Source organism: Mizuhopecten yessoensis, unplaced genomic scaffold (assembly GCF_002113885.1).
Source record: "Mizuhopecten yessoensis strain PY_sf001 unplaced genomic scaffold, ASM211388v2 scaffold757, whole genome shotgun sequence".
Classification (NCBI taxonomy): domain Eukaryota; kingdom Metazoa; phylum Mollusca; class Bivalvia; order Pectinida; family Pectinidae; genus Mizuhopecten; species Mizuhopecten yessoensis.
Genome location: NW_018403706.1, coordinates 383445 through 410774, shown reverse-complemented (window position 1 = coordinate 410774; position 27330 = coordinate 383445). Strand labels below are relative to the sequence as shown.

Sequence of the window (27330 nt, the reverse complement as noted above, 5' to 3'; positions counted from 1 at the left end):
ACCATTGGCAGTATGGCACAAAATCACAAACAACTGGAAATATATTCCTGTGTTATAATTTGATGTTTTGTAACAATATTTTGAGTTGGTAGAATTATCATGAGGTTACTAAACGCTAGTGTAAAGATTCTATCGTAAGGACCTGCTGTAATATACCCAGGACTCTGATTAATGTGATTCTTTTAAAATTTTAGTGAACTGCTTCATCAATGTGTTCAAAGGGACGAAGAGAATAAAGCACAGGTAAGAATACTGACTGATGTAGGGCTTGTGACTTCTGATTGGTAGGTAAGAATGCTGGCTGACGAAGGGCTTGTGACTTCTGATTGGTAGGTAAGAATACTGACTGATGTAGGGCTTGTGATTGGTAGGTAAGAATACTGACTGATGAAGGACTTGTGACTTCTGATTGGTAGGTAAGAATGCTGACTGAGGAAGGGCTTGTGATTGGTAGGTAAGAATACTGACTGATGAAGGTCTTGTGATTGGTAGGTAAGAATACTGACTGATGAAGGGCTTGTGATTGATAGGTAAGAATACTGACAAATGAAGGGCTAGTGATTGGTAGATAAGAATACTGACTGATGTAGGGCTTGTGATTGGTAGGGAAGAATACTGACTGATGAAGGACTTGTGACTTCTGATTGGTAGGGAAGAATACTGACTGATGAAGGACTTGTGACTTCTGATTGGTAGTTAAGAATACTGACGGACGAAGGGCTTGTGACTTCTGATTGGTAGTTAAGAATACTGACGGACGAAGGGCTTGTGACTTCTGATTGGTAGGCAAGAATACTGACTGATGTAAGGCTTGTGATTGGTAGGTGAGAATACTGACTGATGTAGGGCTTGTGATTGGTAGGGAAGAATACTGACTGATGAAGGACTTGTGACTTCTGATTGGTAGGTAAGAATACTGACTGATGAAGGACTTGTGACTTCTGATTGGGAGGTAAGAATGCTGACTGAGGAAGGGCTTGTGATTGGTATGTAATAATACTGACTGACGAAGGGCTTGTGACTTCTGATTGGTAGGTAATAATACTGACTGATGTAGGGCTTGTGATTGGTAGGGAAGAATACTGACTGATGTAGGGCTTGTGACTCTGATTGGTAGTTAAGAATACTGGCTGACGAAGGGCTTGTGACTTCTGATTGGGAGGTAAGAATGCTGACTGAGGAAGGGCTTGTGATTGGTAGGTAAGAATACTGCCTGATGTAGGGCTTGTGACTTCTGATTGGTAGGTAAGAATACTGACTGATGAAGGGCTTGTGACTTCTGATTGGTAGTTAAGAATACTGACTGACGGAGGGCTTGTGACTTCTGATTGGTAGTTAAGAATACTGACTGATGTAAGGCTTGTGATTGGTAGTTAAGAATACTGACTGACGAAGGGCTTGTGACTTCTGATTGGTAGTGAAGAATACTGACTGATGTAGGGCTTGTGATTGGTAGGTAAGAATACTGACTGATGTAAGGCTTGTGATTGGTAGTTAAGAATACTGACTGATGAAGGGCTTGTAACTTCTGATTGGTAGTTAAGAATACTGACTGACGAAGGGCTTGTGACTTCTGATTGGTAGTTAAGAATACTGACTGACGAAGGGCTTGTGACTTCTGCTTGGTAGTTAAGAATACTGACTGATGTAGGGCTTGTGATTGGTAGTTAAGAATACTGACTGATGAAGGGCTTGTAACTTCTGATTGGAAGTTAAGAATACTGACTGACGAAGGGCTTGTGACTTCTGATTGGTAGGTAAGAATACTGACTGACGTAGGGCTTGTGATTGGTAGGTAAGAATACTGACTGTTGTAGGGCTTGTGATTGGTAGGTAAGAATACTGACTGATGTAGGTCTTGTGACTTCTGATTGGTAGGTAAGAATACTGACTGATGTAGGGCTTGTGACTACTGATTGGTAGGTAAGAATACTGACTAACGAGGACTTCTGATTGGTAGGTAAGAATACTGACTGATGAAGGGCTTGTGACTTCTGATTGGTAGGTAAGAATACTGACTGATGTAGGGCTTGTGTCTACTGATTGGTAGGTAAGAGTACTGACTAACGAGGACTTCTGATTGGTAGGTAAGAATACTGACTGACGTAGGGCTTGTGATTGGTAGGTAAGAATACTGACTGATGTAGGGCTTGTGTCTACTGATTGGTAGGTAAGAGTACTGACTAACGAGGACTTCTGATTGGTAGGTAAGAATACTGACTGATGTAGGACTTGTGATTGGTAGGTAAGAATACTGACTGATGTAGGGCTTGTGTCTACTGATTGGTAGGTAAGAGTACTGACTAACGAGGACTTCTGATTGGTAGGTAAGAATTCTGACTGATGAAGGGCTTGTGACTTCTGATTGGTAGTTAAGAATACTGACTGATGAAGGGCTTGTAACTTCTGATTGGTAGTTAAGAATACTGACTGACGAAGGGCTTGTGACTTCTGATTGGTAGGTAAGAATACTGACTGACGTAGGGCTTGTGATTGGTAGGTAAGAATACTGACTGACGAAGGTCTTGTGATTGGTAGGTAAGAATACTGACTGATGAAGGGCTTGTGATTGGTAGGTAAGAATACTGACTGAGGAAGGGCTTGTGATTGGTAGGTAAGAATACTGACTGAGGAAGGGCTTGTGATTGGTAGGTAAGAATACTGACTGATAAAGGGCTTGTGATTGGTAGGTAAGAATACTGACTGATGTAGGGCTTGTGTCTACTGATTGGTAGGTAAGAGTACTGACTAACGAGGACTTCTGATTGGTAGGTAAGAATACTGACTGATGTAGGTCTTGTGACTTCTGATTGGTAGGTAAGAATACTGACTGATGTAGGTCTTGTGACTTCTGATTGGTAAGTAAGAATACTGACTGATGTAGGGCTTGTGACTACTGAATGGTAGGTAAGAATACTGACTAACGAGGACTTCTGATTGGTAGGTAAGAATACTGACTGATGTAGGGCTTGTGACTTCTTATTAGTAGGTAAGAATACTGACTGACGAGGGCTTGTGATTGGTAGGTAAGAATATTGACTGATGTAGGGCTTGTGACTTCTTATTAGTAGGGAAGAATACTGACTGATGTAGGTCTTGTGACTTCTGATTGGTAGGTAAGAATACTGACTGACGAAGGGCTTGCGATTGGTAGGTAAGAATACTGACTAATGTAGGGCTTGAGACTCCGGAAATGGCGTCACAATCGAATAGGAACAATCAATGTGACGTCACGTCTTTGTGAAGTGGATGCAATTTGCATCATTTCAGAGGTGGCCAAGTGCAAAATATTCGTTTTAGATCACAATTATACTGTTTACTTGGTATTATTTAATAAAAAGAATCTGTCATTCATCTCCTTTCATATTAGATTGATGATATTTCCTATCTGCTCGCCAGAGGCTCACAAACATGAAAAATATAAACCTTGTATCGTCAATCTAATATGAAGGAAAACTTGTGACAGATACCCTATATATATATTCTGAAGAATCTCCTAGAAGAGATGAAAGTACTGAAAACTCGTTGTTGAGAATTTTTCTTCTTTTAATATATAAATGATCAACTGATGCCATATCATGTAACTGCAATTCTTCTGGATCAAATTTGATAGAATTTTAGACAATTTTCAGCTCACCTGACACAAATTGACATTTTTAGCCTATTGTGTGTGTGGCTCAGTAAACTGTGTTACATGAAAATGTTTTTGTGTAATTACTGTGAACGACCTACTTTAGCGCATTAACAAATTTTAACAGATTAGTGCATTGATGAATTGGCGCACCCACAAAATATGCATTAAGAATAATATGTTGGGATTTCAATTGGCACAATCATAATTTAGCGCAAAATTTTATGCGCAAAAAGCGCTAAAATTAGACTACTGCTAAAAAATATGCACTTCAGTACTTTTTAAAAATAAATTAATATACAGCATTTGATATAGCGCCCTATCTAGCTAACATAAGCCACTCTAAAGCACTTTACAGTACATAGATATACAATTTTATAAAGTCAATACAATTAGCATATATATATTAATCAATACCATAAACGTGTATTCATTCGGTTAATAGTAGTAACCTGGACTTGTGTACCAGTCGCTCATTCAAACCTAATCTCGACTAGAAAGTTTTTACAAGTATCAATGAAATGATTTAAAGATGTAAAGCTTTAACTTGAAAGTAACCACAAGTGATAATGTTTTAAAGTACATACAAATCAGGAAAATGAAATCATAAAATTAATCGTGATCTGCTTTCTTTTCAGCGGGTTGAAACTTACATGTTTTAAAGTACATACAAATCAGGAAAATGAAATCATAAAATTAATCGTGATCTGCTTTCTTTTCAGCGGGTTGAAACTTACATGAAAAACCGTCTATAATACAGACTTTGGTGTAAAACCTCTACAAAGATTGAAAATGAAGCAAAGATGATCTACCCAATGCGGGTCTCCTATATGTTGGGATTGTTCAGTTGGACGGTACATATGGAATAGGGTGCCATAACAAAGGGACCATCTTTTTTATCTATACTGTAGATGTCTTGTATAAAGTAAAGGATTAGTTAAACTGGTTTTCAAATGTGTTGACCACTCATTTCTTACATCTCTTAATAAGAATACACAGTGGCACTCCTTCCTATTGAATTGTTTGTGCTACACATTTTATAACAAGGGAACTCTCAAAATGGGGATTGTGTCAATTCAAACCATTGATATGTTTACTTTTTTACAATCAAGCCACTATTCATCTGGTGGCCCCAAAGTAAAGTCGTGGATGTAGGGTAATGATTTGTACATCTCTGTACGCAAGTTTTCAAGTCATACAGCTTTTTCACAATTGAGCCACATTGCTGAGATCACAAGTGACAACATAATAAGGTTCCGCTGTCTAGTAGTTGGTCTGTGGTAACAAAGCCCCGAAGTAATTATCAAGTCTAAACATTACTGGTCTGTATAGTTTGATAAATAAGCACCAAAGTAATTAACAAGTCTAAACTTTACTTGTCTGTATATAGTGTATGGACTTTGGTAACAAGGCAACAAACTAATTAACAAGTCTAAACTTTACTTGTCTGTATATAGTGTATGGACTTTGGTAACAAGGCACCAAACTAATTAACAAGTCTAAATATTACTGGTCTGTATATAGTGTATGGTCTTTGGTAACAAGGCACCAAAGTAATTAACAAGTCTAAATATTACTGGTCTGTATATTGTGTATGGACTTTGGTAACAAGGCACCAAAGTAACTAACAAGTCTAAATATTACTGGTCTGTGTATAGTGTATGGACTTTGGTAACAAGGCACCAAAGTAATTAACAAGTCTAAATATTACTGGTCTGTGTATAGTGTATGGACTTTGGTAACAAGGCACCAAACTAATTAACAAGTCTAAATATTACTGGTCTGTATATAGTGTATGGACTTTGGTACCAAAGGCCCTCTGTTGTTGACAGAGTAAAATCACTATGGAGTATATGAACTATGATTTGTGGCAACAAGGCCCCACACAAATTAACAACTGAAAAAATAACTTATATACTGGTAGTGTATTTACTTTGGTAACAAGACCTAATAGTAATTGACACGTGTAATTACTCTATGGACTTTGGTAACAAGACCTAATAGTAATTGACACGTGTAATTACTCTATGGAGTTTGGTTACAAGACCTAATAGTAATTGACAAGTGTAATTACTCTTATGGACTTTGGTAACAAGATCTAATAGTAATTGACACGTGTAATTACTCTATGGACTTTGGTAACAATACCTATCAGTAATTGACACGTGTAATTACTATATGTACTTTGGTAACAAGACCTTATAGTAATTGACAAGTGTAATTACTCTATGGACTTTGGTAACAAGACCTAATAGTAATTGACAAGTGTAATTACTCTATGGACTTTGGTAACAAGACCTAATAGTAATTGACAAGTGTAATTACTCTATGGACTTTGGTAACAAGACCTAATAGTAATTGACAAGTGTAATTACTCTATGGACTTTGGTAACAAGACCTAATAGTAATTGACAAGTGTAATTACTCTATGGACTTTGGTAACAAGACCTAATAGTAATTGACAAGTGTAATTACTCTATGGACTTTGGTAACAAGACCTAATAGTAATTGACAAGTGTAATTACTCTATGGACTTTGGTAACAAGACCTAATAGTAATTGACAAGTGTAATTACTCTATGGACTTTGGTAACAAGACCTAATAGTAATTGACAAGTGTAATTACTCTATGGACTTTGGTAACAAGACCTAATAGTAATTGACAAGTGTAATTACTCTATGGACTTTGGTAACAAGACCTAATAGTAATTGACAAGTGTAATTACTCTATGGACTTTGGTAACAAGACCTAATAGTAATTGACAAGTGTAATTACTCTATGGACTTTGGTAACAAGACCTAATAGTAATTGACAAGTGTAATTACTCTATGGACTTTGGTAACAAGACCTAATAGTAATTGACAAGTGTAATTACTCTATGGACTTTGGTAACAAGACCTAATAGTAATTGACAAGTGTAATTACTCTATGGACTTTGGTAACAAGACCTAATAGTAATTGACAAGTGTAATTACTCTATGGACTTTGGTAACAAGACCTAATAGTAATTGACAAGTGTAATTACTCTATGGACTTTGGTAACAAGACCTAATAGTAATTGACAAGTGTAATTACTCTATGGACTTTGGTAACAAGACCTAATAGTAATTGACAAGTGTAATTACTCTATGGACTTTGGTAACAAGACCTAATAGTAATTGACAAGTGTAATTACTCTATGGACTTTGGTAACAAGACCTAATAGTAATTGACAAGTGTAATTACTCTATGGACTTTGGTAACAAGACCTAATAGTAATTGACAAGTGTAATTACTCTATGGACTTTGGTAACAAGACCTAATAGTAATTGACAAGTGTAATTACTCTATGGACTTTGGTAACAAGACCTAATAGTAATTGACAAGTGTAATTACTCTATGGACTTTGGTAACAAGACCTAATAGTAATTGACAAGTGTAATTACTCTATGGACTTTGGTAACAAGACCTAATAGTAATTGACAAGTGTAATTACTCTATGGACTTTGGTAACAAGACCTAATAGTAATTGACAAGTGTAATTACTCTATGGACTTTGGTAACAAGACCTAATAGTAATTGACAAGTGTAATTACTCTATGGACTTTGGTAACAAGACCTATCAGTAATTGACAAGTGTAATTACTCTATGGACTTTGGTAACAAGACCTAATAGTAATTGACAAGTGTAATTACTCTATGGACTTTGGTCGACACGTCTATGCACCATACTTTAATAGGGAACTGTTACTTTCGCAGTAGTATAGATGATAAACAGCAGTAGGTTTACTATTTACAATCGGTCCTGATGCGGGCTGTACTACATACAGTATATAGAACTGGTCATCGGTGTTCTGATCATCTAATTTTATGTTTGGGTGTTTGAATTTTGCCAAAGTATAGTAAATTTCTAGATCATTTTTTTTACTCTAGGAATTTTACATGTTTTATTGTAAAAGTTTGAATATTTAAGTTCTGATAACAGAATGTTTTGTATTGTCTTTGAGTCACCTAAACTCCACCTTATGACATTACTTCATTATTTGTCCATGGCATTTAAGTGAACAGATCGAAAAAGAATGATTTGAAAGATTGAAAGTATCGGTGAAAGTGAAGACAATAAAATATGCTATATTTACAAATTGTTGTTTGTGTTGTCGGTCTGACAGTTGGATATTCAGATGTTGTGACAAAATTGTCTTCGTGAAGAGATTCTGTCCGAGTGTTGGACATTCAGATGTTACAACAAAATTGTCTTCGTGAAGATATTGGAAATTAGATAAAACACCATTTATTTTACAAGAGTTTCGGTGAATGAAATGTGTTAGCTGACTTGTACATCAAAATTTCCTAGAATGAAAACAGGTTTTCTGATCATAAAAGCAACCATCATCTACATTCAAGTTTAAATTTGTATAAAGTATAAAGATTCAGCAGATCAAAATTTTTCAAAACTTCTCACTTTATTAGTATATGCATCTCATTACTGAATCCAGTCATCGCTTGCTTTGTGAAATGCAAATTTCCCCCTTCAAATGTTTGAGATACCTGAAAATTTACAAATACTTTTTTTCTACAGACAAACTATCCATATCAAGTCAGCAATTGTGTTGCAGTTCATACAAAATGAATAGCACAGTACATTTGGTGCATCATTACATTTTATTTTTTTACAGTAGAAAAGTGTTCAAAAGACAATCAAACACCCTTGTGTGATGCAGACCCAGAAATCACAACACTCACAATAAGATTTAAGTTTAGCACTTGGCAAAACCTGAGCCCATATTCATGAAACCGTTATCATGCTCAAACCAACTTTTTTGGTTACTCTATTAAATCATTTAAAAAAAAAAAAAAGTCAAATGTCAGCATTGAAAACAGTATTTGGCTTGAAGTATCTTTAAGAAAAAATTCCAAATCATTAACAAAATAATATTTGTTTATTAATTTATAACCGGAACAAGAAATTCAGCTTGAGCACAAAATACATGCTTGAGTATGAGAACGGTTTCATGAATACGGGCCCAAGTGTTTGATCATTGTATTACTCAATGACATATGAAATTGTGCATTTCGATTAGTTTCCCTTGTGACTGACCAACTTTCATTAGAGTTATCCTGCCACTAATTGTCATTCTCTCGGACATTTCGTAATATACTGTGTATCACTGAAAGTAGGCCCGATTGAAAAAAGACAAAACTGAAACTGGATATAATTTTTTATTGATAAATGAGGCTTAAAGGAATAACAACCTTGACAATTGCAAAACAAATCGTCTTAGGACTGCACCAATGTTTGAACATTATTGTCCACTGTACATTGGTTTTATAAAATAGAAATAAAAAATTTCTCTTAGTTATTTAACCATACTTCAAAACAGAAAGACTTTTTTTTAGTTTGTACTTAATGAACTGTCAAGTGGTATCAATACCCTCTCTCCATATGACATGGGAAAAATCAACCGTAGGTCAGTTTCGAGAAGACATATAGCCATTGATTAAGATTTGTAATCAAAACATTGACTCAAGAAAAGGAAAGACAGTTCATTTAAAGGATAAATGCCACATCAAATAATATTCAAATCCTGATAAGCTCATCGAGTAGGAAATGCAAATATTCAAAAGATTTATTTTGAGACACATTTAAAAATTTACAAATATTTTCGTGCTTGTTTTTATAAGATGATTCTACATCCTCATGTATTTAACTAAGCTATAAGTTTCAATCTTTTTGAAAATATGTTTTAAGATTTTGCATTAAGTTGGGGATGAGCTGATCAGAAAATTTACAGTTTTCTTTTTGTGAAACTCTTATGAAAAGAAGATAGATTTCACAGTAAAGTAGTAGTGCTTATCCTTAAGTACAGATATAGGAAAAAGAATATGATACAAGAGTTTCCCAAAGCAAATTATGTACACAACACTTCAATTTAATAATTTCAAAAACCTTTCTTCATCGAGTAGTATTCATTTACATGTAAATCTTGTATGATTGTGAAAATAAAAACAAACCTACATTTTTTTTAATAATTTGTCAAGAGTTATTGACTTTGATGCAAGAAAGCAAACAATGATATATGTATCAGACTTCCATAGGGTACATTACAGTACATAAACTCTATGTCAGTCAGATCCATCAAGCTATTCACGCCATGTTCAGGCCATGTACAGACTGGGAGTCCCAGAGTTGTACAAAGCTGAACCGTTTCATACTAGCGAGGCCAAGATGTCCAACTTGCCAAGAAAAATATGAATGAAACATCCTGAATAGCATTGTGCAACATACTAGTTTAGTTGTCATATCTAATATATGATCATTTTTTTTTTTACAAGGTCATATCTTTGACAAACTTTATCATTATTAAGAAAGTTCCAGTTTTACTAAAATGCCCCAACAGGACATACAGGGATCATTGCAAACATAGCATTGTCTGAAATTATATCCATTGTTTCCATAACAATCTATAGGTGCAATCCTGATGATTATTTGTTTGTTTAACAGTAAAATATGTGGAAACTGAAAATAACAAAACGCCCTGTTGGAAGTATTCTAATACTCTTCAACACCTGGGCTGTGTTTAGTAAAGAAAATTATATCCGATTGTCAACTACAAAATACACCAATGCCAAAGAAATTTCTGCAATGTTATCCTGTTGATCAAAAGCATTATGCAAAGTCTGCATACTGTCCAATTAATATGAAAAATCTGAAAGCTTGAATGATTCAACAGTAGTCATTACCCATTGAAAATTATTAAAAAGATGAACTTCATATGCAAATTTGATAAAAATAATTACAACCCTTCACAAATTTGAAAATGAAATAATAATTTTCTATACCATCAACCAGACTTAAACACACCCAAGACCTCCTCAAGGATCAATAGAATCTCTTATCCTGTGAATAACTGAACCCTCGGGGGAAGATTCTTCAGTTGCCAAACACAAGGCTTTATGTTTTTCCTCTTACCCTGTTCACCCATTGTGTATCATATAGGGACCACGGAACCAAATCAAATATAGATTGTGGGGTTTTCCCTTTTGGGCAGAAGATTTAATAGGAAGGTGAATGCCTCGGGGCCTGCTGCTTATGTGTGGGTTGAGCAATATATATAGATGTAATATGCATAAAAAAAATATTAAAAGTTTGCTTTTGTCTGGTTTTTTTTTTATTAAGTGTGTAATTTTGGTTGATTTTTGGTGCCAAATTCAATACAAGATGACGGCCCCCATATAAAAATAGTTCAAATAGGCAGAATTTTTAAATATTTCATTTACAGTTGTGCGAGATGATATTCTTCAAAATGAGGGCAGGTAAACCAGTGTGGATAACCCCATTTAACCAGGACAGTGGTAAACGTTAACACTATCGTCTATGGAAAATCATTTGGTTCTGCCATCCCTATACATAATGTAATGTTAACGTTACAGGCTAAATTCAGGGTCGACGTGACGTGACGATGCATTGTTGATGTCACATCATACAATTGTTATGAATAGGGGTAATCCCACCCGTCTCAACCCTAAGGTGAGACAATATCTCGGAACGGGAAAAGTGTGGATACACCTGTCCAGGGTAAGAGAAAGACAGAGACAAAGAATTGATGAGTGATGTGGCAAATGTGATGGAAGAGGATTTTATTTATTTTTTGAAAAAAAAAATCTCCTATACTGAAGAACTTCAATGCAAGACTTATTTGTGACTTTCTGAAAATATAAGTGAGCTCGCTCACAGGAAATCTTCTGGTGACAACATACTACAAGAAGCCCAGGGGTCTTTATAGCTCACCTGGATTTTTTTTTTTCAATTTTAAGCCTGTTGACATCTATGCTCATCAATATGAGCTGTAATAGGGACTGCAGCTGTTAGTCGTGCAGAAGGATTAGGATTTTTAAGCGAAAAAAGCTTAATTACAAACATTTTAAGCCCTGCCCCTCTGGCCCCAGCGGATGTTCAATCTTCACTTAAGGTAAACCTCCAGTCAGATGGAACAAACTTAAATAAATACTGTCAATCACGATCAAATAACATGAAAATACAGCCGCAATAATAAAGAGTTCAAACAATCCGAGCCAACATTAGTAACAATCACAACAAACAGTCAAGTCCTTGATATGAGACAGCAAAAGCAGTACGTGTTTTCTTGAGTATTGACGGGAGTTCAATTGCATTTGATCAGAATGTGGAGGGTGAATTTAAACTACAGTTACGGATTATCTGTTGGGTCGACCACCCAGTCAAACCTGTTTGCTTTCGCACATGTACAGGTAACATATTTATAAAGTTATAGATCAGTGATCGGTGGCTAGGTCGCAATCTTATACTCTAATTGTAGATACAGTAGTATCATTACAGTACACACGTGTCTGTCAGCGATGTGACATTAAGGTTCCACACCCCGTACTAATAGGATCTTATAAATGGTCGGGCTCGAAAATTTTCGCAAGAAAGAAACTTAATCAGCGTTAACATGTGGCAGATTTATGTACAAATCATACGTCTCTGTCGATTACAGTCGATGTGAAAATTGATCAGTACGTCTTTTTTGTATTCGAACAATCCGAAATGTAGGTAAGAAGAGTTCCATCTACCGTTGAATAGAAAATCATTTTTTTTTTTTTCAAATATCTTAAAATTTCTGCCTATTAGAATTAACTGGAGGTTTACCGTAAACAAAATATGATTGCCTTGCCCAGTCGGGTTTCAGACCAAATATGGAGAAGTAGTCTTTTAAAGGCTTAAATTCACCTGTTTGCTTTGATTGGTCCCTTCTTCTCAGCCCCAAGGAAGCCACACACTTCAATTCTATAAAAGGGCTCAAGGATGCACTAGAGCATTTTTGAAATCAGATCAGTTGTTCCGAAAGATAGTTTTTTCAAGGAAAAAGTAGACTGACAATGAAGACAATGGACAGCACACCATGGCATAACCTCAAAGGTCCGTTGGACCTGGTGAGCTGTAAATCCTTAGTGAAGTGGGCCAGATACAAGGCTCCTCTGTAGTTATAGGGGTTGATGTACCCTACAGACATGGAGACATTAGTACACCATATGTTATCACTTCTAAGAAGAGAAATGATTAATATACATGCTTTTGATTAGCGTATTAAATACAAATGTCACATTGCTTGATGTTCAGATTTAATGAGATTGTAAATATGAACATTAGTAAGATAAGTCTTTGACTCAAAATGATATCAAGTGGAAAAGAAAAAAAAACATTATTATTATCATTTTTCAATTGTGTGTGAGAAATTGTTCTCGTGTTTTTCTCAAGGGAAATTGAGAGAAGATGAACTGATCACACCCATTTTAAAATTCACAAGGAACCTAGGATGTCTGCTTTTTACAGCCATGTCTTATCATTGCAAGCAAACTCAAAAGCAACTGTTAAGTGTTGCACAAAAAATATCCTACATTTCTGTGAAGCCTTAACCCTTTCACCACTATAGACCATAATGGACTCATCCAGATGAATGTACGGTAGAGTCTACTCAAGTTACCTAGTGGTGAAAGGGTTAACCCAGAACAACAGACATAAGTACCAAGACAAAGCAGCAATATGGTGGGGTTCACACACAAACGATTGAACGAGAGAAAAAAGAGATAGCATACAGTTGAATACATAATATATATCATTAAATGTACATGGTAAGTTATACACTACCATTTTTGATAATACAGTTTTGTTTTTATGTACTCAACAGACTTAAGATTTCAAGTTTTGATGAACAACACTACAGGAATGCATTGGACTCTGTTAATTGATGAAGAAAACATAACAAACATGTGGCATAGCAGTAAACTTCTACAATCACAAACGTCAAAGAAAAACTTAACAATACATGAACACCTCCCTTTAAGACCACCTGACTATAAAGATCACATTTAAAATACTGAAAATGGTGTTTTCTATCTACCATAACTGTCTATAAAGGCTATATTAAGAAATTGAAGGATCTCTGCCCCACTGCTGGAAAAACATTAGAGAGTTCCACTTTATCTTTTGTACCTATAGTAACCTCCCCTTAATTTTGTTTTGGATCCAACTGTAGCGAGAGTGGGAAAGTATGAACAACAATCAACAAGGCAGTTCAGTTGGTTAGAGTGACAGTATACTGAATCTAGGTCCAGGCAGGCACACGCTGTACTATAAATGATGTGCATACATGACAAGCTCATCGTCTAACCATTGAGAGTAGGAGATTGGATATCCTTGTGTGCTATCTGGTGGCTTTCCAGCACCATACTGAAGTGTTTAATATATTTAATAATAAGATTTTCTTTGTTTTGGTTTCAGAAATCTTAAAAATAACAAAAATAAACTGATTGTTACTGATACAACAGTATTGTCGGGGGAAAAAATAAAATGAAACATGGAAAAAAAATTATTTAGCATAATACATTTTCATGAACATTTCATTTTTCAACAGAGCTCAGAACTACAAAATCTCACAACTTGCCTGTTATGAGAATGCATTGTGAAGCTATCACATTCAAAATAGTACATTGGAGGATTTTAGATGTGCATGCAACTGCTTATTTGCTTAAATGGCAGCTACACACCTGCCAGGGAAAAGTTTTAAGAAACGTTTGTTATCTCCCTTGGGCAGTCCTTATAGACAGGTTTTCTCCCTGGGCAGTCCTTTATAGACAGGTTTGTTATATCCCTTGGGCAGTCCTTATAGACAGGTTTATCTCCCTTGGGCAGTTTTATTATAGACAGGTTTGTTATCTCCCTTGGGTAGTCCTTATAGACAGGTTTGACAGCAACTAAAAACTTATTGTTAAATTCATCTAAAAGAATGATTGTCCAGACGTAAAGTTTTCCTGATTAACTAAGCCCAGATTTACGATGTTTCACTGTATTATATATATTGTAAAACCATTAATTAGAAGTTTTTCAAGTTACACAGTGTTTCCCAGTACATACATAGTATAGCACCACCTGTCTGATCCCACTATATGTAATACCTGGAATAAGGGAGATTTATTTAACAACTGCTGGTTACAGGAAACATAATCCCTTACCAAAACCACATATCATACAATAGAATTCTAACAGTGAAATAAAAACATTTCTGCTACATCACAGAAGAAATTATGCAAAAAGAAAAACATCTTTTTTCTTAAAGTATGCATAAAACACACAAGAGAGCAAAACATTATGCGTTTTAAAGTCCATCTTCAGTCTTAACCAAGTGGAAGAGTAACCACTGCATGTTGTGACATGTTCCACACTGCAGAGATTACAGCAATGGACCTACTAGTGGAATGGTTCCACGAAAGTGCCAACAAGATGTCCATAGATCTTTAACGGAAGAGTCATTTTCCTCATATCATCTCAATTTTTTTCTCCATATCTTTAGACAATATCTAACACCATTTTCATACACATTAAATGACTCTTGTGTTCACATGTTATATTATTGAAGCTGTTTCAAAATAAAAAGTGTGTATGTCCCTAAGTCTATAGAAAAGATCCTTAGTTCTAACCAATACCAGAGGACATGGCAACAAACATGTATGCTCAAGTCCTTAAAAAAGATTAAAAAAGAAAAAGAAAATGAAGAAAAATTCATAACTAATATATAAACAAAAGTGATAACAACATTTCAGAAAAACAATAAAAGGATGTATTTTCATTAACAGTTTTATAAAACCCATGGTAAATGTGCCTGTGAATGTGTGTAACAAAAAAAAAAGTTAGATATATTCCACTATGTAACATGTAAAACTAGGGGGTTATTCAAAAAATAATTATAGGAAGATGGGGCAGACAAGCAGACACCCTACAACCTACTTTCATATTTTTGCTAAAGCCAACCATACAAATGTTGATAAACCTTTTGATAGCCCCTCCACCTATATATTATCAAAGTTTAGTGCCTCCTTGCACAACCTCTCAAATATATTCATATTTGGAAGTCATTTATTGAATAAGATGCCAAAGGATTTCAATTTGCCTCCATTTATTGTAGAGTATTGTAATGTCACCGACATAAATCAGTACAATATAACATAAAAATACTCTGGCAATGTGTATGTTTATCAAGATGTGTCAGTTTTCATCGTTCAACACAGTGTGGAAACATTTGTATACTGTAGGGCATGTGACACAATTTCAGTTTGCAACCCTCTGCCATCCTAAGAGGTACTCGCATAAACAATTTGGCAAGTATAGGTGAGAGAGTAGAAGACACTAGTATATGACCCAGAAAAAGTGTTGCACGATGAACTAACGACCATAAAGGATAAAGTGGGGCACAAAATCAGATTATACTTTGAAACACTCTTTCATCTCGTAAGGAATTTCTACATAAACTTTGTGAGTTGTAGAAGAAAGAGTATACAGTAAAACCCCACTTCCTCAAACTCGGTTTACTTGAATACCCCTCATTCGTCTTAAGTTTGTTTTGTCCAGATCGAGTTCGTACATATTCTTTGTACAGTAACCCTGGATTAGTCAGACCGTTATTCCTCCAATTCCCAGTATTCCTTGAACAAAAATTTGTCCGAAGCTCTTTATTGTCATAGTGTTAATCCAACCTAAACAGGTGTGACATGTCACGCTCGACAGATATTTTGCCTGTGTAGCACATTTACCGGTACTGTGAAAATGCTTCGGGTGAAGGCTACAGTCTACCGTCTAGGATTTACGTTTCATTGCTTTATATGCACATGTCTAATTTTATATCAGAAAATGTTTCACATCGAACACTGTTTATATCAGATTTTTTTTTTTTTATCTGATTTAATGTTGCAAATCTTTATTTATGTTCCTTTTATATTTGTTTCACTACTCATAGCTATCGCCGACATGCTTAAGAATAGCATGCGTATTGTTTTACAATACGTACGCATGTTTAATAATTATCACTCTAGATTTGACAGATAAATACTTGATGATCTAGGACCAACCTTTAAACACTTGATCTTGGCCTCAAAAGTTTGAGTAAGTGGGGTTTTACTGTACTGTATATACCCCAAAATGAAACACAGACTGACTAATAAAGTATAGATCCTCCTGTTAGCTCCTCTGGTTGTACTGGTGGGGAACAAATCATCAGGATTGGAAACCATAAGATAACATTTTTTGTTTTATATAATATAAAGTTCAGCTCGGCTATCTACCATTGAGAAAATCAACTCTCTGTTCTTCAAATTACTGAAGAAGAAGTGAACTCATAAGTGACAAGGTCGTAGGGGGAAAAAAGATCCCATCATGGATATAATTTCCACGACAGTCATTTCAGAACATCTAGTGCAAGGCTTTAGACCACTCACAATATATCTTATAACTTGCCTTTAGACACATTCAATTTAAACGAAATAATATATGTAACTTCTATTAAGATAAGAGTCAATCAAATCTCTTAGTATTGCAAACTATATCTCCTCTTTTGATTTTTTCTTCTAAGATTTGAATCACCTAAAAAATATCTAAACTTAACAAAAATACAATTTTAATTACACTAAACTACAGTTTCATTACATGTAATTGGTAGAAAAGGCATCATAATTGTGTTCATACAATCAATGTTTCTAAAGGATCATAGAATGTGATGATGCTGTGGTATAAACTAAGACCCAAACACCATTGGACATACTGTATTCTCCTTGACCACACAAGTTCCATAGAGAGATGGAAATACCAGTGGATGAATTTTTTGGGAGGATTATGGTCTTAGCTTTCTAGCCCCATATTAGGTTTTCTAGGTGCACTCCGATTGATTCCTGTATTACTTCTGTTCGCAGAAGGTTAACTGTTTATTATAATTATATAATATATATATAGACTCAGATTTACTTTGAAAAGGTATTGTACACTTACTGTTAAGGCTAAGATTGAATTGGTTATCATTTAACAGCAGCCAAACAACTTGGCATTCAATTCTAACAATTCATCTCAATGAATAAAAAACAAAAATAAAAAAATAAAAAAAAATACACAGTTGTAGGTAATATAAGAAAAATAATCCACAATCTTGTGATCAAATTGTAGGTTTCCTACTTAAAATCTTCATACATGTGTTCAACATTGTTGTCGTGGTTAAAAGGGTGAAGTTATAAACCAACACATATATTCAAACTGATAATACAGGATAACCTTGGTACACAATGATACTCAAACAAAACAAACCACTCGGAATAAGAGCCAGAAGAAAACTGTTACTATATCACAGTTAATTGTGATCCATGAAATATGAGACTTGTTTGAAGCAATTACTATTTATTTTTTTGCATATAGAAAGCGTTCTGTCTCCCATATTAATTGTGTAAACACCCATCACTGTAGAAGTAAACTGCAGAAAATGGAAAAGTTTTGCCATTACGTTTTCACCCTTTCTAGATCAATATTAAGAAGAGGGTGATTTCGAAAAATATATATATATATATAATGGTAAGTATCAACTCAAAATTACTGTATGGTAACCAGTACTGGTTACCTGGTGGATTGTGGCCTGGTAGAAATGAGAGATTAATTTATTCTATATGTTTTGTGACCTGGTAGAAATGAGAGATTAATTTATTCTATATGTTTTGTGACATACTGTTTCATCAAGAAGGCATTTCTTCTGCATGGAATACTTGTAGACAAATTCAAAACTGGCTGATTTCATCTACAAGCTGAAGATGTGACGAGGCAGTAAGACAGTGACCTTACACCAAACCTATCAAAGGTACGGTGTACCAACATGTGTCTACACATCTTGTGTCGGAGTGTTATACAGATTTTCTAATACAACCGATTGGTTAATATTACAACACATGGGATTTGCTCACATCAACACGTGTCTCATTTTCTTCTTGAAACGTCTCAATTGTCTAACTGTAAATCCACCTGGGTCTATATGTTTGGTTGATTGTCCATTTACAAATACCAGGCAAACAGATGTATTCTTGAATGCAGTTGGTATCGATCAGCAGCCGGTAGAATCAATCTCTTGGTCTGCTTCGGTAATCCGCCATAAAAACTTCACCATGAAGCCAAATCACTCTCGTCTCTATTTGAATGAAAACAGAGTATTATTGATCAAATTTATCCGCATGCCTCGTCTCTATTTGAATGAAAACAGAGTTTTATTGATCAAATTTATCCGCATGCAATTTCTACAGATGTAGACAACAAAAATGATGAGCATTCTGTAGCATAAATTGGACAGAAATTATTTACCAAAAATACTGTCCATGGTATTAAACTTACCTGGTAGAAATGAGAGATTAATTGTTCTATGTGTTTTGTGACATACTGTTTCATCAAGAAGTCAAAATTAATTAATTCATTGACATTAATAAGCCTCCTTATTCTTTGAAAACACAAGCTAATCAAGGAACAGTAACAAGTCAGATCCAAACTCGTTAATTAGAGTAGAAAATGTTGCAATGAAATAATGTTGACAGTGATATTGGTATCAACTAATTAAGACGTCACACTGAAGTGGTGTAGACACTGGTATCAACTAATTAAGACGTCACACTGAAGTGGTGCAGACACTGGTATTAACTGATTTAAACAATGTTGTATTGAAACTAAGTGGACACATTGAAATGTGGAAATTACAGTGAATACAGCAGTGGTACAGAGAAAGTTTAATTTGTTTCTAGTACTTTAAAATTCAGTATTTTTGTAACATTAACCAACACTTTAAAAGTACTCGGTCAGATCTGAGGAATTTCCTGACTACAAAATGACTCTGAATAACTGTCTCCTTTTTCCTTTGTTCTTGTTTTAAATTCAAGATAGCTATAGGCCTACATACTTCCTTGAAACTCTTTACTGGTTATTGCCACAGGATGAAAAAAGCAAACATTTAGCACTTGAAATGATACTCGGTTACAAGTTTAGTCTACCAGTACAAACGAAACTTGAAACATGAAATCTGTATAAGGTTTTTCCTGACTTGAATTCAGCTCAAGTAAAGAAACAAAGTTTGAGAATGCTAACATTTTTACAAATACTGGTCCCTAGTTTATTATTTCATGGGTGATAACTACTCTCCAAACTTGACAATTACCTCTAACCCTTCTTTTCCTTTTTGTTTAACTCCAGTAGTTGTGCCTCGAGAGCAGCAATCTGTTGCTTGATGGAGTCGGCCTCATCTGGGCTGGGAGGCTGAGCTCCAGCTTCTGAAACAGATTGAAATAACAACGAAATCTATAAATTTTCACAGAATCAACTTACACATCGGTTGCCATAGCAACAAAATAACCGAAAAATCTAGGACAGACATGGATTAAGCGTCAGAACACAACAAACTCTCGACCATATATAGCAACTCACTGTAGCACAGCAACCCAAAATATCAGATTTACATAGCAACTCACTGTACCTAACATATTCACATATTATATAAGTATTGGAAAAAACGTCTCATTCAATACCATCCATTTGTCAAATTTAGGAACATTTTCACAAATGGATGTTATTTGTGATTTGACAACAAACAATACATTTAATAGTAACACGAGTATCTCTATTGACAATCTTTCTGTTCAGCCAGTTTCTGACATGATTGACCTTAATGTACTGATGAGTCATAATAATTACCATATAGATAAATAAATATTTAGTATTCTGATAACAGGTTTAAACAAACTTGTGCGTTTTAGAGTTAATTTCACATTTGACTCACCGTCCGGTGGTAAACTGAGCTCTGCTTGAGCCCTCTTAGCAAATCCAGCTTGAACCAATTGATCGGAGACTTTAACATCCCCTTCACTCAGCTCCACCATGTACTGACTGCCCACCTTACCAAGGATCTGGACCGTCAGTCTCTTGTTGTAGAATGTCTCAAGCTTATTGGAGGCCTCTCTTGTCCAATTTGTGTCTAACGGACTCAAACCTGCCAAGAAATAATATTGATTTTATTGTTGTACCTAGTGCTACACTGGAGAGCACCGATATTTTACTAATTTCTTACTGCTTTTCTTTTCTTATGCTTTATTTAAGGCATGAAAAAATATGTGCAAAATAAACTGAACAAGTCGGTCAGGACTACCGACTGTGACCAGTTATGCAAAATTCAAACCAAAAAAGTATATTATTGAAACAAGATCACAAAATATGACCAAAAGAAAGCAATACTAGTACATGTACTTCAAATTTGCATAGTATACTGGGGGGGACCTTACCTATTTTTATCATAGAACAGCCGTACCGAAGGGGGGGGGGGGGACCCTCTCCATTTTTATATATGAAACAGCTTTACTTCTGAGATATAGCTGGTGTTCAATGTTAACAGCTAAGGTCATTTAAGGATGTGCCTCTATATCAGCATGTGTGTAGTGTGTGCATGCTTTTGTGTGTGTATGCAGGAGACAGGTGTGCTTGCCTCCTTGTTGTCGCGCAGATCTGATGCCAACTTTATAGTGCTATCACACTGAAATACCATACCAGGCACCCAGCACAGCAATCCACCCAGTCACATTATACTGACAACGGGTGAACCAGTTGTTGCCTTTCCACTGAATGCTGGGAATAAGTACCATTTTTAAGGACTATGGTATATCCCGGTCTGGGGACAGAACCCATTGCCTTCCTTGCCTGGGCGAACGCTCAACATTAAGGCCAAAAGTGAGGTGTTGTCAAGCAAGGGCTTAGGCGCTAGGAAATAAAAGGTTGTTGGAAGTAGAAAGAAAGATAAAGATCCCAAATATTGCAATGGGTGCAGCAGATTTTTTTTGGTCTCTTGGTCCCCAAATAGAGGACACCAAAGCAAATCCACAGTTCTGCAGGGGGTTCCTAGATTAGTCGCCTCCTATGATACATGCAGTGGGTAACAGCAGGTGTATTCTTTTCCCGATCCCTCACCTGCAGGGGTGAAATAGAGAAGAATCTACAAGGTAAAAATCTCTCTCTGTAAGGAAGGAGTAAGTGGACACCTCCCAATTGACATTACTTACCTTGTAAGGAACACTTGAAAGCCGGTACAGGAAGTTCTATATACTCGCGCAGAATTGGTCGCACTTTGTCCCTTGGCACAATCTCAGTGTTACCAAAATCGAGGAAATGAACAAGAAGTGTATTGTCAGGGAAAACCTTCACAATGGCAGCTCTGTTCCACGACCCATCTACAAAATCACATCACAATATGAGAAATAATATTTACCAAGAAATCCACAACTGAAAGAAAGATTTCAATATTTTTCCAAGTTACAAATGCTTAAAGGTTAATGCCTAATAAAACGTCATAATTGTGTATTTCACATGCTTTAAGTGAAGTTAATGTGTGCTACAACAATTCAATAAAACTTATTTTACCACTTCAGAAAAAGGATGCCAATAGGAAATGTGTTGCTCACTATGTATTTTGTAATGAGAACCTCATTTGTCCTCAGGAGTGCTACATTCATTCTTTATACATGTACCACAAATGATTCTCAGGTTCTATGGACCAAGAATGCTTCATATCCAATCCATATATGGTTATACAGAGATATCTCACTTGTTTCCATGTTATGTCCTAAGGACTAGTGGTAGGATGCCGGGCTCGTGACCGAAGGGTTGCGTGTCACTGCATGGCACCGTGTTGTATCTTTGAGCAAGATACTTTACTCCACTTTTCCAGTCTACTCAGCTGTAAATGAGTATGTGGTTGGGCAGTGCTAGAATTGTTGAATTCTAGCTGTTAGCGCCGAAATGGCAGCTCCGACTGTATGCTCCCCAGGGAGTTGAGAAAGGTATTGGCTGGTTGCAAAGGTCCTATAGCCACGGATAATCATTTGTGAACTGCTTTGAGACGACCTACAAACTAGGTTGTGATAAAGCGGTGTATAAGAACCTCAAATTATTATTATTATATAACGTTTATATGGGGTAGAGATCTCAACTTTAGTCATATGATGACTCGGGGACTAACTTCCCAGTGGCAGGGCCAGATCAAAGAGCCAATTCTGGCTGCATGATTGTATTCATCTCTTCATGCTCATTATATATGTGTGTATGTAGTTACATATGGTGGTGATCTTTAAACAAATCTAAAGTATTAACATACCAGTGGTATTGTGGCCCCACTACTCTGGCACCACGGCTGCAATAACCTTCTTCATACAAAATGTGATCGCCTTGCCCGAGTAATATTTCAGACCCACTATGTACAGAAATAATGTGATTGCCTTGCCCCAGTAATATTTCAGACCCACTATGTACAGAAACAATGTGATCGCCTTGCCCCAGTAATATTTCAGACCCACTATGTACAGAAACAATCTGTGCAGCTATTCAGGAGGAAGATGCTTTTAAAAATTGAATTGGCAAATTCTGTCCCTTATTTGGCCTAAATAATGCTCCACCCGTCTGGCTCTAGAGGCCACATCAACCTGGCTATTACAAGATATTATCACCTTGCTCTGGTGATGTTTAAAAGACCAAATATGGTAGCAATCGTTGCAGTCCTGCAGGAAGAGTGGGTTTTTGAAATGAAACTGCCTACTTTTACACTAAAAGGTTGACAGATGACGAATGCAGTGCCGTTATACAAAAAGCTTAACAATCTTTCGGCCAGGTTAGTTTGGTTTGGTTTGGTTTGTGTTTTACGTCCTTTTAACAGCTATGGTCATTTAAGGATGTGCCAGGTTTCAGTGGTGGAGGAAAGCCAGAGTTCCTGGAGAAAAACCACCGACCTATGGCCATTACCTAGCCACCGCGGCCCCTAAAAAGGTGTGTGCAACAATTAAGTATCAGAAATAAAATCTTACCGGTGAAGTGAGCACAGCAGAGGTCATCCACCTCTTGTGTGAATGACGGGTCTGTGTTCCCCATCTCACATTGTAACATGATATTCTGCAGCAGGAGTTCCAGGGCTTGGATGTCTACAAGTCAAAATTCATGTAAAAGATGACAATGTGTACATGTGTGTGTCCGTCATATTTCAAGTAGACCTTTTAAAACTGCGTTACAAGTGACTAATACAATACACTGTACAATATGTATGACATACCCACTATTCAAATTACACAAACCTATATGTTCAACATTGCCATCACTTTTGGTGTTTAATCAAATAATGTTTCACAGTCGAGAACTGTATTATATATGGGTCCTGACAAGCACTTATGGCTATCTGCCATTTTATTTGAAATATTTCCACTGCCAGTCCAAAGGTCTGATAACCTCCTGCCAGTTTTATTTTGTTAGGTCATCCAGCTGTCCCCCGCCTTCAGATACTTGCAAGCTCCTTGGCAAATCCTTAATTTTATCAGTACAATATCCACAGACCCATGACCAGTTAGAATTTGAGACAATGATAATTTTCTCACTTAATCATGTCTTAAAAATGATAGGTTATATTTAACTTGCTTGGTTTTGAAAAGCTCAAATGTTTAGAATAAGAAACTTGCTTTCTTGTTAAAACATATGGTATGGAGAGTGTGTGTTTTGTCTGATAAACTTTTGATTTACCTAACCAAATGTCCAGTAATGATAAATTTCTATTGGTACAAACTGCATAACCTGAGGTTACGGACCTGGGTATGGTACATAGGACCAGGTGAGCTAAAAATATTCAGTGATTCAGTTGGCACAGTTCATCCAGAAAAATTAAACGTTGCAGTGACCTTTGACCCAACACCATTACCTTGACCTGTGTGTGGTATGTATCTCGCCATAATACTCATATCTATGATGTTATGATCAGACAAGCATGTCTATGACATTGATGTAAGATTATGAAACCTGTGTGTGATCCTAGGTCCAAACAGAAATACCCACTCTACATTTTGGGGTTGATGTGTACAAAAAACATTCATTAACATATAGTAAGGGTAATTCACTCCCGTACTATTTTCTATCAAAATATAATAATCACTTACGATGTTATACAAAATATACTCATCGCTAACGATACTTAAAGACTTATATAGGATGACATGCTAAATGTGTTGTTAATTTAGTAAATTTCTGTTGAAAAAATTCATCAAATAATTACAAGAAAAAGCCTGTTTCTCACGACAAGTGGATTATAGAGCAGCCTCTGTTGTATACACTTACTTTCTGTGCTGGCCAGCTGACAGTAGAACTCTTCAGGACTCGCAACATACGAGATGACAACATCAAACTGTTTTTCCTGAGGTTCAAACTTTGCTATCTCTGACAGCTTAACTTTCCCCGTCTTCCGTTCTTCAGGATGTGGGGAGAGTTGGTGATTACTCGTGACCTTTACCTGGAACATACTGTTGACGTCGACTCCATCGGCGGTAGTGAGAAGTATGGAGAACACACCTCCGTCAATGTTCTGTGCCTCCACCTGGACTTTACCTCCCCCAACTATCTGAGCAAAGGCTTGGAGGGTCTCTTGTGACTGGCCCTCGTTGGTGACATTATGAAGTTTACAATGAATACTCTGACAGGGCAGAGATTTAAGTGAGGGAACCAACTTCCTGATATTGTCTGTACCGACCTCCTCACAGTTACCGTAATCAACAAACTGAGTATTGAATTGACCTTCCTCCAGTGTCTCTATCACCTTGGCCCGATACCACTGATCATCTAGGGAATACTTGGCACACACCAACTCACCCTGAACTGGTTTGTATGGACTAGCAGAAGCACAATAAACTGAAATACTCTCCTGTAATTCCGCTAATTTCCTCCCCAATTTTGCGAGTTGTATGTAGAAAGACTCAAAGTCCACAATGGATGATATGGCTGCTTCTTCAATTGTACATGGTAGGGTTTCCACGGAAACATCGGAAGCCATGATAGGCCCCGTGTCTGTGACTTTATCTGAATTTACTTTAGGAATAACTGCCTGTACTGGAGGTGCAGAGACACTAGGGTTCTCCACTTCAGGCACTGTAGAAACTGGAGGTGCAGACCCAGGCTTTTGATTTTCCAGTTCCAGTTTGATAGACGAAGAGACTGTCCTCATGTCTGTTTCTTCTTTTATGTCAATCAAGGCTATATTGTCCTTCATACATTTGAATTCCGCTTCAAGCGGGCTTTCTGTCAATGCTGCAAAATATTGAAGGATAGTCTGCGGCCAAACCTCTGGAGGGTTTACTCCATATAAACAACATCTGACAGACTGGGCAGGTAAGGAATCACAAGACTCAATAGCAGCTGACAACAGAGAGAACTCTTTCATCTCGCTATTACCAAAATCAATATAGCGAACTTCTGCCTCCTTGTCATCGAGGCTGATGACCTCTGCCCTGTACCAAACTCCCTCGTACATCCCTAGTACCAGTTCACCAACCTGCTGCGGCCTGGAAATACCCACACAATGCTTTTATATGAAAGTGATGTTGGATAAAATAATATACATTATTCAATGAATCATTAATTTTATTTTATTTAAACTAACAATTCAGAAAATATTACTAATAGTATATACGTAGATATAGACTAAAAGATAAATAGTTACAACAAAAGATGAATGCCAACTATGAGATACATTTCTCATACTTTTTTTATTGCAAAACAAGGTTTTTTTTGCAGTTAAAACTTTGGATGTTTTGCCCTAAAATGGAAGTTGTTAATTTGTGAATTAAATTTTTGTAATATCCCAGTAACATATGCCAGAGGTTCGTCTTTCTGTGACGATAAGTTACAAAATTGTTATGTATCTAGGAGCGTGGTTTTCATAGTGCAACACTTAGAAGAGCAAGGCTAAGGATATAGTACACAGTACCCAGATTCCTAGGTAGACTTCTATGTAATTATCAATTAATTCCAAGTTCATTCGCTCAGAGTGGAACCTGGGAAACAGATTACTAACCAAGTGTTCTATGTGTTGAGATAACGAGAACTCATTCTATCTGGATAGATGATTCACCACTGTGACATAAAAACTTATTAATAAATCGGGTTGATTTGGGTATTCATTACCTCCAATACTTAACTTACATTGATATCTCTACACAAGTGTAAAAAATTGTTGTGGGAAAAAAGACAGGTAAATTGAAAGACACTGAAAATTTAAACATTTTATCTCATTGATGTAAATATTTTGTGCTTTTTTACCACGGATATGTCAAAACACCCAAACTTACATTCCATAAAAAAAAATGACTACACAGCATAAGAAAAATAACTATTGCAAAATAAAGTTGTTAAATTTATGCAGACTTGAATATTTCACAATCAAAACATATCAACTTACTTGTAGCCAACAGGCGTGGATTGCATAGCATTATTGATTTTTGCACTGAAGGTAGCAAATGGTCGTATGAGAGGTTCGAGGTTGAGCTGTACCACAAACTCAGCTGGGGAGGTGACATCCGTGATCATGATGGGGACAACATCATTGGGGCTGAGGGTGTCGGCTACACTTCCCAGGTCCTTAGCCATCACAGAAATTCTGTCAACATCAAAAGGATTGTTTAGCAAAAACTTGAATTCCAACTGACAGTAAAAAAGTTAAAACCTGTTATCTTTTTTAATTTGCTTATCATGTTATATATTTAAAAGCAAATTTTAAATATTGTTTATTTCCAAAATGTTTTCTACCTTTTGAACTCTGGTTCGGCTGCAGCACCCTCTTGTTTTGGAGCAGCAGGAGTGTCTGCAGAGGCATCAGTAGCAAGTTTCCTTACAACACCAGCCTCTACCAACTTATCAGCAATATCACAACCTGTAACGGGACAAAAACGTGTCTGCTATATACGTACACGCCATAGCGATATCACAACCTGTAACGGGACAAAAACGTGTCTGCTACATACGTACACGCCATAGCAATATCACAACCTGTAACGGGACAAAAACGTGTCTGCTA

The 27330-nt window shown here is 36.2% G+C and overlaps 2 protein-coding genes across 7 annotated transcripts in view; one reads left to right on the top strand and one right to left on the bottom strand.

Moving 5' to 3' along the window:
- The window catches only part of LOC110452538 (pentatricopeptide repeat domain-containing protein 3, mitochondrial-like), a 54612-nt gene extending 47291 nt beyond the window's left edge, over window positions 1-7321 (top strand). Inside the window, exons 23-24 of the mRNA XM_021501143.1 lie at window positions 195-243; window positions 4354-7321. Of these exons, the coding sequence (XP_021356818.1) occupies window positions 195-243; window positions 4354-4386 (82 nt within the window). The 3' untranslated portion in view covers window positions 4387-7321. The remainder of the gene's footprint in view (window positions 1-194; window positions 244-4353) is intronic.
- A 6983-nt stretch (window positions 7322-14304) lies between these two features.
- The window catches only part of LOC110452511 (tudor domain-containing protein 1-like), a 49397-nt gene continuing 36371 nt past the window's right edge, over window positions 14305-27330 (bottom strand). For all 6 annotated transcript variants that reach the window (XM_021501131.1, XM_021501096.1, XM_021501087.1 and 3 more), the window contains 8 exons: window positions 27063-27186; window positions 26716-26913; window positions 24603-25819; window positions 23312-23425; window positions 21518-21685; window positions 20248-20457; window positions 19630-19741; window positions 14305-18618 (listed from right to left, as the gene is read on the bottom strand). In XM_021501131.1, the coding sequence (XP_021356806.1) occupies window positions 19632-19741; window positions 20248-20457; window positions 21518-21685; window positions 23312-23425; window positions 24603-25819; window positions 26716-26913; window positions 27063-27186 (2141 nt within the window). In that variant the 3' untranslated portion in view covers window positions 14305-18618; window positions 19630-19631. The remainder of the gene's footprint in view (window positions 18619-19629; window positions 19742-20247; window positions 20458-21517; window positions 21686-23311; window positions 23426-24602; window positions 25820-26715; window positions 26914-27062; window positions 27187-27330) is intronic.